The following is a 13,256-nucleotide window of genomic DNA, read 5'->3' as shown; positions in this document are numbered from 1 at the left end:
TAAATTAATCTTAAATTCCCTTGATATTCGGGAATATCTTTATGCTTTGCATTTCAGGGTTGAGGGATGGTAGAATGTACGTGGGGTTTGAGGGATGATAGGATGTACGTGGTAGTGATAAATTTGTGGACTACTCTAGATGAGCGTTCAAAATAGCTACTATAGGCTTAGGATTTCATGGTCAGAGATAAATTAATCTCAAATCCCCTTGGTATTCGGGAATATCTTTATGCTTTGCATTTCAGGGTTGAGGGATGGTAGAATGTACGTGGGGTTTGAGGGATGATAGGATGTACGTGGTAGTGATAAATTAGTGGACTACTCTAGATGAGCATTCAAAATAGCTACTATAGGCTTAGGATTTCATGGTCAGAGATAAATTAATCTCAAATCCCCTTGGTATTCGGGAATATCTTAATGCTGTGCGTTTTGGGGTTTGAGGGATGGTAGGATGTACGTGGGGTTTTGAGGGATGGTAGGATGTACGTGGTAGTAATAAATTAGTTGACTCATCTAGATGAGCATTCAAAGCAGTTACTATAGGCTGAAACACAGGGTTTAATATTCAACACTTATGAATTCAGGGTCACAATTAAAATTTTTGAAGTTGTAGCCGGTGAAGACAAGCAAGCTCTGACTATTTAGTGAAACATTTTGTATCTAGCAATTCAATTTTGTCACGTCACCTTGACGTTTTCCCTGTCGAAATGAATATATTTACCAGTAAAGACTTGTTTCGAAATTGAAAAAAATCTAGAATCTGAGGGGTCTAGGTTACATTAGGAGTCTATATTAGGCTACACACCTGTTTTGATTTTGAAGCACTTGTGTCATATTAGATAAAAAAAAATAAAAAAAAAATCAGTTTACAAGCTAACATTTGCAATGTTTCGTTGATGGAGCTGTTCAGAAGATTAGTCAAATAGATCTTTAAAATCGAGCAGAATATGAAATTTAATAGGACAGCACAATATTTTTTGAATTACTATGCATTTAATATATAAAATACGACTATATATATATATATATATATATATATATATATATATATATATATATATATATATATATATATATATATATATATATATATATATATATATATATATATATATATATATATATATATATATATATAAATATATATTATAATACATATAATATAAAAAATATTATATATAGTTAATATACAAATTATAAGAAAAATATATGGTTTGTATTTGCTTTTATTTGCTAATTAGATAAATTTATGTTTGTTTCTTTATTGCTGTGTTCTTTTGTGTTTAAGCATGAATAAGCACATTTTACTTGAGAGTCATCTAGGAGTCACAGGTAGATCTAGTCAATTTATTTTTCAAAATAATTTGACGTTTAATAACCGTTTTGAAATATTTTTTAAATAACAAAACTTTATTTTTGGAGTTTTTCCGAATGGCTGTACAAATTTGAAGTTGAACCAAGTATTTTGACTTTAGTCTGACTTTAGTATTTTATGTGAAAAATTATCAGGGGTGTCCCCCTTTTTAAAAAATCGGAAAAATTTTCTGAGGCTCGCAGTTTTTGATGTGTAACAATAAACTTAATGAAACTTAAATATTTAGAATCTCAAGAAGTTAATCCTTTTGTCAAATATGTCAAACCTAATTGCTGTCAAACCTAATTGCTGTCAAAGTTCTGTTTATTAGAGTTTCAGTTATTATTGCGTCGAGTCGCTCCTTGCTTACAGTTTGTCACCAAAATTGTCTGATATAATATGTTCGGTTTATAAAACTACCCCAACTCTTACTGAAAATGGCAGATGTTTGCATTTGTGAATAACTTTAACCTATATAAAACTTGTAAATGTGCTATTAATTACTAGGTTACAGAAAATATCTTTTTTTTACCAGAAAATTTTCAATATTTGTAAACCTTGCTTTTTTAGCTTTTAGCTATGCCAAGTAGACTTGGCATAGAAAACTATAGCTTCAATTCTTGTATCGATACACAAATTTTTGGAATTATACGCATTACCTCGTCCAAGTTCAACATGAAAGACAATAATAGCAAGTTTTATTATTCCTGAGTATTCATTTCAGGTTTTTTATAACCTTTCAATAAGTAACCTCATTTTTAATCTTTCAATAATCTTTTTTTGATAATTAAATATTTTGAAAGGATCTTGGTTTTTCTTTGTTTTATTATTAGTAATTAATTTTATTGCTTCAAATATGTTACTTATTAGCCATCAGTTGTACTGTGAGGAAAGACTAACACTTTTATTGCCATTACAATACCGCCATCTATATTTGATAATAAGTAGGCAAAAATGTAGGTCTAAACTTGTATGCTTTGATTTAAAATATTAGAAAGTAAGTTGTTTTTGTTGTTATTGTTTATTTTTTTTATTGTTTTACTGTTTTTTATTGTTATCGTTTATTTGCAAACACCATTTAGGTCATCAGTGAAATATTAATATCTTCAAATATTATTGATATATTGAAATATTAATATCTTAATATAAATTAATTTTATTCCCGGTTTGGAGGCAAGCTTGCTACTTGTCCCTGTAAAAAGACCCAGCAACTGAAACGTCAACTCGACGCTCTATGCACCAGCAATGGGTCAGCAGGATCTTTATCCTTTATTTTAATACATTTATTAATATATTTTTTGCGGTGATTTAATTTTTGATTGTATGCTATATTTGTACAGATTTCTGTTAATCTAGAAAATAAATGTTTATATTGTAATTGGTTTCTTGCAAACAACGCTTATATCACCATTGTAAAATTCACATATTTATTATATAACACGTTTAATGATACTATATGTTTGAACATTATATTTTTTTACGATTTGGATCACTTGAAAAATTATTCCTGTGAAATGGTCAAAGAATTTTTTCGTCCCCATATTTATTGATTATAAGTTTGCCTTGAATCTGCTTCCCCAGTAGATTTTTGGGTATATTTTGTATATTTTATTTACCCTTTAGTTTGAAACAATACACTAAATATCTTAATGCAGGACTTTAGGAAAGATGCTGGATTTTACCCAAAGCAACGAAGGATTTACAAAAATGCTCTGACTTTGGACGGTCGCATTATTACACCCTATGTCACCACATAAAAATGAGAATAACTTTTGATTTAAAACAATGCTACTTGAGAGCGATTTCCCTTAAGCTTTCTCAACACATGTAAGTGAAAGAACATTACCTGATCTATCTGACAGCTAAAACAGAAGTAAAAAACATAGTATCGCGGGTTAATAAGAAATCTTATTTATGCTCCCAATAATTTCATTTACAGCAAGTTACCCAGAAAAATGGCGTGAAATAATGACAAAGAAAATACCACTAAAAAAAAATATATAGACATACTTTCATACTTAAATGACTAGATAACAATACCATATGAACGTCTATAATACAGCACCAGTAAGATATGGTCTTTTTAATTGGTTAATCACCATCTAATAAGTACTGTCAATAAAAAGCATATGAAGTGAGATCTCCAGCTCTCCTCTTCAAACAAGACACTTTTTTTTTTAACAAATTAGAATGCACTTTCCTTTGGAGGTCTTGGTGGTATACTTGTGTACTTATTCTTTCGCTGCTCAGCTGCCAGAATTGACGCTTTCTTATATTCTATCGGTCCATAGTTGCTAAAATCTACGTCAGCATACTCAACGTCTGATCCCAGTGGAAGTAAAGGCTAGAAAGAATAAGTATATCAGCTGCTAACCCAGGGAAACGGACAGAGGACCACAAGGCCGTACCCAGGATATTTTTTCGGAGGGGTGTTACTCATTTTTTTTTTTGGGGGGGGGGAGTCACAAAAAAACCCTCAAAAACGCATACAAAAATTTTTTATGTCCATTTTTGTTACGTTTTTACGAGTCAGACAAACATTTCTGAGGGGGTTTCAAACCCCCTAACCTCCCCCCTGGATGTGGCTTTGGAGGACAATTAATATCATCCCTTCAATAAGCACTGAACCGTCATGAATCATAATCACTATAATAGTATTACTTTAAGCAAGATTTTCAGTCAGTATAGCTGAAGGACCCACAGTGAAACACTTGGCCCATCTCTTCTCCGATATACCAGGATATTTGCTTTCATGTATTCTATCCGTATATAGGATCCGCAATCAATGTTATAATACTAAATTATATTATCGCACTGAGATATATATATATATATATATATATATATATATATATATATATATATATATATATATATATATATATATATATATATATATATATATATATATATATATATATATATATATATATATATATGCAGAAAATCCTAATAGAATTAACTTAATAGGGAGAAAAACAAAAATATATAAAAATATTTATAAAAGACTTTGAGGTAGATTTCATCTCAACAAAACTGTCCCTGAAAGTGTTCACTCGGTCTCTTAGGATTAATATAAAATTGGGCAGGTTTGTCCAAACTATAAATTAGGAAATGCTCACTTGCGAAGAAAAGAAAGACTCGCCTCCCTCTTAAAGCGAATTCCTTACCCATGAGCATGTGTAAAATATTCTAATAGCGGTTATTTACTCTACAAACGCAAACTTGACTCAGAAAGGAACATGTAATTTAATTTAATATTTAAATTTAAAATTTTTAACTTAATCAACGGAAAAAGCACCTAACACCTAGCCAATCACTCAGGGCATAGTTTCTTGGGGGTTACTACAGCAAAGATTTTTTAATGCGATTACGTTAGTCATTTGCTAGTTCCCGTAAACTTTGTTGGGGCGAGGACGCCGAGACTAATTTTACTCCAGGCACCACCAGCACTAGGAATATTTGAGAAGTACCTGGATATCCTAGGCATTTCATCTAATACACCTAGTTTTGTTAAAACTAGTTTTTAACTAATACTTTATGTTAGAAAAGTTTTGTTGGAAAACACATAAGAATCAAAAATTTCCAATACAAATTAGCTTTACTGGGAACCTGTGGAAATTATTTTTCGATAGAAAGGGATTTTGCAAGTCTACTAGGCAAACGTAAAAACTTTCGTTTTTACTATAAAAGCGATACATTTCTAATTATCAAAGTAACATTTTGAACCTTCTGAACAGTTGTTCGCTTCCTAAGCGGGAGGAGGAGGTATCAGAGGATGTTTTGAAGAAGTAAAATATAGAAAGTCTCCCAAAGTGCGACATTCAAATAATTTTATATGGGGGAGAAACCCTTCAATGTTCAATGGACAGAAATACTCCTTAGGCCCTTCCTTTTCGTACTTATGAATGGAACTAAAAAAATAAAGCTATTAATATTTTCCCTTGGTGTTTCAACATTTCATCAGCACTTTTGATAAGTACACCTTCAATTATGACAGAACAACACTATATTAATTCTGTTTTTTTTTTTGTTTTTTTTTATCAATTCCCTTAGGAAAAAGAACACGTATCAAAGATATAATCTTCATTCTGTGCTCAGTTCTTAGGATATTTAAATAAATACAATTTTCTAAATTCTAGGATAAAGTTTCGTTACCAGATTTCTTTCAAGAATGTATTTTTATCACTTTCGTAAATTCCTTGAGAATTAATACATTTGTATTAATTCTAGTTGATGTTTTTCAGACAATAATTAATAGCAGGCAAAAAATGTATTCTAAATAGAAAAATTATCTATGAATCTTCTCTTTTTTTCTCAGGTTCTAATTTTTGCTAGTTGGTGAGCAGTTTTTAATTTCTTTTTTTTTTATTCGTATTCTTTGAAATATACAAGAATTTATTTTTGTTCATACATAAAAGGCACGCAGCTGTTAAGTAAGCAGCAACTGCATAATAAACAAGTTAATTTGTCAATTGTATCAAAAATACACAGAGAAAAAAATGTCAGCCTCATGGTTGGAGGATTGAATGGATCAAACATGACGAAGAACTGCTTTCAAAAAAGCAATTGCTATACCAAAAGGAAAAATTGGCCATGAAGAGTCTCTTAGTAAAATAAAAAATAATTGAAGGTAAGTTAAACGTGCAATCCAGCTATCTATAGGTAATTTGAAAAAAATTATCATGTATCTCATTCTGAAATATAAACTGAGAACCGAAAAATAAAGTGGTAAATGATATTTTGATTAATATTAACATTAAAAGTCTATTGCAAAATTTATGGATATTTCAAAAGATGGCATGAAAACCCTTGAAAATTATGTCTGATCAAAATTATAACTACGTCATTAGAGCTTCCATAGTTGGAAATTCAATACAGGAAACTCAAAGCCCCCCCCCCCCCCTTGAAAGTCAAGAAAAATCACTGTTTTTCATGGCTGGCACTGATGTATCCCTTTTTTTCTCTTTTTTTTCACCGTTAGAAGGGCACTGGAACATCATAGGGAGATGTTTAAGGTATCAATTGCTATATATCGTATACAGGATGATGTCATATTAGGTATGATGTCATATTTAGTGACTCTCCTGCGTTATTCCCTGGGGTTCGTTATTTACTAGATCCAGCCAACAAAGAGCCGAAGGTGTTTTTATGTGTTTTACCGTCATGACATCATGTAAAATTTTTAATTAAGAAAAGTGTTTAACTCTTTACAGGATTTTGGAGTTATGCCAGGAAAAATATTAACATACATCGTGACTGAAAAGTCAACTGTATTTTTCTTTTAAATATAGAACGCATGCAATGAATATGGTTTTACTAGCAAAAATTACGAAGCATGCGGCGAAACCAGTCGATTTATTCTCCAATTTCACTACAGCCTTACCTAAACTTGAACTTCATGTCCCATTCCAGGAAACCTTATCACGGCATACTGCGTTGGGTCAAGCCTAGGATCAAATCTTTGCTGTGTTGTCATATAACTAGCAGGGAGTGTTGCCACCTGTGTCCTTTTTGACATGGCAAGATCAGCATACACAACAGAGTCGGCCCTTTGGGGGTTTTGATAAACGCGGGTATAGGGGATAAAAGGAGTTGAGGTACTTGATATAAGATTACTCTGAGGTGTTTGCTGAGGTATGTATTGGATCTGTAAAAGCATGCGGTTAGTTTAAACAGGCACAAACATTAGTTAAAAGTCAAAATTAGCAAATAGTCAATTGACAGGAAATCACATCTCGAAATTAAAAAAGCATGTATTTATGGATAAATAAACCAGTTCAAAAAGCCTTGAAGGGTGGCAGTTAGAAGGCAGCTGATTGTGAATCATATTCTTTTTTTTAATGGAAAAAAATTAAAAATAAAAATATTTCTAAGGCTTTCCTTGGATTTTTGAAATTGTATGAATTTTTAAGATCCAGAAATTCCTCGTTCGAAATAGTGCTTCTTTTTGGGTACAAATACCAAACACATAAATGGTACACACTTATAAATGCGATTAAGGGAATACTTCCCATTAGTGAAGTGAACATAGCACTAGGTACGAGTGTAAGATTAAATAAAAAAAGCGCAAATTTAAAATAATCAGTCGAAAGCAGATAAGGCTTTCCGCCTAAATTACTTGCAGTGATAAAATTAAAAATAAGATGAATAGTTAAGTCCATGTAAAACTTAAATTTATTTCAAGCTTCAGCATTTCATCCTAATCAAAATAATATTATTCTTTCTTCTTTTTCACTTAAGTAAGAAAAACTCCAACAATAAAAAGATATTTCCTCATCTTAAATCACAAGGAAGATAGGGAGGGTGAAATTCTATTTGCATGAGCAGTTCGCTCCAGAAAAGTTTTAGTAGATAAAGGCATGTGCAAGAACTATCCTATTTGCCTTTATAGCAAACAATTTTTAGAACTTTTCACCCTATCTGAAAAAGGCGGTATCATGTCCTTTAACACCCCTCCTACCCCTATAAGAATATATTTGCATCAAAAATTTATTCGCACATAACTGTAAAGAAATAAATCAGAGACAAATAGCTCATGACATTTTAATAGAATATTCCATTCATCAAATAATACATACATTTCATCCTTTTTTCACGTATTTTGCTCTTACTTTCATTATCTAAATTATATTTAGTTATTTGATTTATACCAAGTAAACTATTCAAAAATATTTTTGATTAAAATATTATGTATATTTATTTTGTTTTTTTGTCATTAACTCGATTTGTTGGGTTTCAGTGTCTCAGTGAATTATCTTTCGGCCAGTGAACTAAATAAAATTATTACTTATAAATAAGGCCACGTCCAGGGGAGATGGTTTAGGGAGTTTGAAATACCCCCATCCCCAAAATTTTGGCCAACTCGTAAAAACGTAACAAAAATGAAAATAAACATATTTTTAATGCGTTTTTAAAGTAATTTTTTGTCAAATCCACCACCTCCCAAAAAAATCATTTTTACCCCCCACCCCCGAACAATCCTTGATACGGTCCTGCTATATATATATATATATATATATATATATATATATATATATATATATATATATATATATATATATATATATATATATATATATATATATATATATATATATATATATATATATATATATATATATATATATATAACAGGACCGTATCAAGGATTGTTCGGGGGTGGGGGTAAAAATGATTTTTTTGGGAGGTGGTGGATTTGACAAAAAATTACTTTAAAAACGCATTAAAAATATGTTTATTTTCATTTTTGTTACGTTTTTACGAGTTGGCCAAAATTTTGGGGATATATATATATATATACATAAATATATATATATATATATATATATATATATATATATATATATATATATATATATATATATATATATATATATATATATATATATATATATATATATATATATATATATATATATATATATATATATATATATATATATATATATATATACATATATATATACATATATATATATATATATATATACATACATATATATATATATATATATATATATATATATATATGTGTGTGTGTGGGTGTAGGGGGTATTTGTCTAAACAACAAAACTGCATAGGGGTTGCAGAAAGATGAATAATCAAATAAGGGGTATAAACATGACAAAAAGTACACTTACGTGTTACATGAACAAGAACAGTTGCAACATAAATACCGGAGTCCAACTGAGCGTGAAAAAAAACATAAGCACAATTTACATGCAATAAGACGCTTAAATGTTTCAATATTTCAATGTATTAATATTAAAAATTACACCAGATGTTTGGTTTTAATATAAAGGATACTCCGCTGAACTGCTATGACTGCCACAAAAAGGTAAGAAATGTGAAGTACTAAAATTACTTAAAATATTGCTAGTAAATAAGAAATGTTTAACTCAACTCATTATTTTTTAATTTGAGTTTGAACGTCCATAAGCTGGATATCCGATTTATTGTAGTTAGCATTTTGCCACAGTGGCATCAGACACATGTTCATTGACCACAATAACACAAATTTCTTGTAGGTTGAAAATAAGAATAGGCTTGTAGAACTGTATTATTTACCTGTATGTTCACTTTAGTTATATTCTGGTTTTATATTTAGTTCTCTTTAATACCAATTTAGTTTTTAAATCAGTCATTTATTGACAGATTTTTTTTATTTTTTTTAATAATTATACCAATTTGATTCTTAAGCCAGCTATCAACTGACAGATATCACTTTATTATTTTTTTATTATGATTCAAATTTACCGTCTTATTACATATAACATTGGACAAAAGGACAAATGAAGAAGCAAGCTTTATCATGCCCTAGTCAGCTAAGTAGTACTTAGAGTCTTACCGTGATTACTTAAGTAGCAAGTCTTAAGTAGTACTTTAGTAAGTACAGTCGTAAGTAATAAGAGTGGCAGTAGATTTTCACGGCAAAATCAAGGAATGTAAACATGGCAAAGAATGGCTCACCGGTCAAATGTTATTTAAATGTCAAAGACATACCAGAACCGATATTTGAGCTTACCCCAAATAAGTCCCTTCAATTGGTTTAGCTATTTTTTTTTAAATTGAAGAAAGCTTGTCTTGAAAGTGATTTATTTTTTTCTTAATCGAAGCATCCTTTCCGTGTGTATTAATTATCGTAGGGACTGATAGTAACCATAAAGAAGAAGCATATTTTAACTCCATATTTATTCATTATGGGTTCTTCTCCATGATTCTTTGGAGAGGCAATTCAAATCATTCTTTTATGGTCTTCTTGTTCTGGTCTCGTCCATGGTCTTTCGTGGTCTTTTCTACTTCTTGTTTTTTTACTTCTACTTTCTACTTCTTTCTACAGTCTTTTGTATTTTTTTTCAACTTCTTGGTATTTCATGGTCTTTTTTACTTATTGTCTTTTTACTTCTACTTTCTACTTCTCTCTTTCTTCTACTTTCTACTATGCTTTGTCTTTTTTTCTTCTTCTTGGTCTTTAATTGTCTTTTTTACTTCTTGTCTTTTTTTTCATTTGGTTTTAACAACTAAAGTTTTTTATTTAGTTTTGATAATTTTATGGAAGTTATTCGTAGCCTTGGACTTAACACACACGTAAGCAGCTTTAGACCACGTCATGTTAATTTGAAATTTTGTCTATGTTTCTTAATAATTTTAAATTCACTATAAATGATTTGATTTTAAAAAGTAAGAAACAATAAAAAACATTGTAGCTTTTATCAAGCTAGATTAATAGTTTATCAGAAAAAGAATATTTTTTTCTAAGAAACAAGATGTTTTTTTTTGTTTTTTTAAGGGCAGCATAACCATGACGCAGGGGCAGTGAGAAAGCTCTTAACGTTTTTTAATGTACCAAGGACATCAAAATAAAACTTTTTTTGCCCCCCAATCCATCTTAGGTCCAAAAAATACGATTTTATATGATTTTCTTTAAGTTATTTCGAAATTGTGACATTTTCAGGACAGTACAATATTTTCGTCAGTAGTCACACTGAACGTACAAAAATAAGGAAAACTAATCGGTAAAATTTGACAGCGCTTACAGTCCATAAGAATTCAAACATTAATAATCCGTTTATTCACGAAGACCCTTTCAAGGGTCTTTTCAAGGTAACATTTTCAAGGTAAAACCCCTACCCTTTCAAAGCCCTCACATCTTCAAGGGAAAATGTCCTTCTTAAGCTCTTCTATACCTTATGTTTTTAGTATATTTTCTGTTGGGTTTTCACTGTCATTGGTACTTTATGGTTTATGGTGTAAACCACTTGGCTTATGGTTTATATGGTAGCAGACACATATAGTTGGATGAGTTTCCACTTCAGCAATTCAAACAATCAGATTTCATTTCCTCTGTCCTTGGTACTTTGAGGTTTACGGTGTCAAGCATATTATTTTTGGTTTATATGGTTACAGTGATATATGGTTCTCTAGGTTTCCGACTCACCAATTCAAACAATTAGATTTCATTTTCACTGTGCATGGTACTTTAATGGTTTACGGTGTAAATCATATTATTTTTGGTTTATATGGTTACTGTGATATATAGTTCTGCAGGTTTCGGCTTCACCAATTCAAACAATTAGATTCCATTTTCACTGTGCATGGTACTTTAATGGTTTACGGTGTAAACCATATTATTTTTGGTTTATATGGTTACTGTGATATATAGTTCTGCAGGTTTCCGCTTCACCAGTTCAAACAATTAGATTTCATTTTCACTGTTCTTGGTACTTTATGGTTTACGGTGTAAACCAAATGGTTTATGGTTTATATGGTCACAGACATATATAGTTGTGTGATTTTCCACTTAACCAGTTCAAACAATCAGATTTCCTTTTCACTGTCCTTGGTGCTTTAATACATTGCTCTGGGAATAAAAGAAATCATTTCATAGTATTATTTTAAATAATGATACTTGTAGCAGCTAAATTATTTTTTTATTTTCAGGATATGATTTTTATAAAGAATACTTAGAAAATACAAACCTCAGGAGACAACTCTGCCTTAATTTTTAGAGGAAGAGGTATATTTTGATAGGCATTCGTCTTTTGTCTTTTAAGTGTACTAATCCTTGGGGCTGGAATGGGTGCCTCATTTAATTCAACAATTTGATCCAGATCACACATACTTTTAGCCTCTTCATTTGGTGTGTCACCGAAGTCTGTTGGTTTTGACACTCTCAATGATCGAAACTTAGCTAAGTCTTTTTTCTTGGCTCTTTGTCTTAAAGACCAAAAAGAGGTGGTCCCCCTACTCTCAAAATTTGAGAGGGAGGAGCCATAACCACTGCTCAACTGGCTTGGCGGCCGGCTGGACGAAGCACATTCTTCTGACTAAAACACAAGACAACACATCAAAAGCATGCGCATGCCGCAAAACTTTAAAATTCACATGCCTTATATTGAAAATAAATATTAAGAAAACAGATGATTTGAGGGTGGCATGCTCCCTATTTTCAAGAGACCCCTGGGTAAACATGGACACAGCTCCAAATATACGAGAGGAAATAAGAAAATTTAAATGAAAGTAAAGAGCCGATCTGCAGCGTGCTAAATCTGAGAGTTTTTATAAACGGTGAAAAAAGAAAGGAAAGGAAGGAAAAGAAAAAGCAAACAATAAGTTAAAAAGCGCGTAAAAAGAAAAACATAAACGACTTACAATAAATAAAAGAGAAAACGAAAGAAAGCTAACATTTGAATAGAGTCTAACATGACGCAACTTTATTTAAGGCACAAGGCAGGATATCGGCTAGATGATAAGGCTACAATACTATTGTACGCATATTTCAGAATTGTCTTCTGATATGAAATTTTATCCAAATGAAACAGTTAATGTATTTGAAGTATTAAAACATCCCAAGGTTGAATAAATTTAACCTAAAAGAAATTCAACAAACTAATATTAAAATAGCCATAAAATAAATCAAATACATTGAATTTTGATACACGCCAAAATACGTTTAATACTATTATGTTTGAAACGTTGAGTGAGTCCTTTCTTTCCTTAATCCATTTTGTTGGCCTCGGGTGGCTTGGTGCTGCGGTGAGTTGTTAGTAGTAGTAGTAGTAGTAACCAATTTTGCTGTTTCTGGCGCACAGGAGATAATGTTGTAAGTACATGCTTACAAGAGTACAAATTAGACATTCTGCCTTGCTTTGTGTGTATTGTTACATCGAATACCTTATTGAAATTTGTTTAAAACTGACTTTTCTTTTGCTTTTCGTTTATTTTTGTATAGAGTTTATGTGTGTTTTTTCCCCAATTTTTTTCATGTGTTTTTAATCTAGTTTTACGTGCATTACTTTTCTTCTGTTTTTTCCTCCTTTGATAAAGGATTTTGGATGTGAAGTCGAAGTTCCAACCTTTTTTTATTATTTGTACAATTAGTTTTTTTTGCACAGTCTTT

General features: G+C 30.7%; 1 protein-coding gene across 10 annotated transcripts in view; it reads right to left on the bottom strand.

The window, feature by feature from the left end:
- Positions 1 to 1,223: 1,223 nt before the first annotated feature.
- The window catches only part of nrm (neuromusculin), a 326,404-nt gene continuing 314,371 nt past the window's right edge, over positions 1,224 to 13,256 (bottom strand). For 6 of the 10 annotated variants that reach the window (XM_089091971.1, XM_089091972.1, XM_089091973.1 and 3 more), the window contains 3 exons: positions 11,836 to 12,183; positions 6,741 to 7,004; positions 3,564 to 3,698 (listed from right to left, as the gene is read on the bottom strand). In XM_089091971.1, the coding sequence (XP_088948097.1) occupies positions 6,741 to 7,004; positions 11,836 to 12,183 (612 nt within the window). In that variant the 3' untranslated portion in view covers positions 3,564 to 3,698. Of the gene's footprint in view, positions 3,699 to 6,740; positions 7,005 to 11,835; positions 12,184 to 13,256 lie in introns of all 10 variants that reach the window. The other 4 variants (XM_089091977.1, XM_089091974.1, XM_089091978.1 and 1 more) reach the window with 2 other exon arrangements.

Source organism: Artemia sp. Qi Xiang Cuo, chromosome 7, assembly GCF_049724085.1.
Source record: "Artemia sp. Qi Xiang Cuo chromosome 7, ASM4972408v1, whole genome shotgun sequence".
In the NCBI taxonomy this organism is placed as follows: domain Eukaryota; kingdom Metazoa; phylum Arthropoda; class Branchiopoda; order Anostraca; family Artemiidae; genus Artemia; species Artemia sp. Qi Xiang Cuo.
The sequence above is the reverse complement of the archived record's forward strand: the minus strand, read 5'-3'. Positions and strand labels throughout refer to the sequence as shown.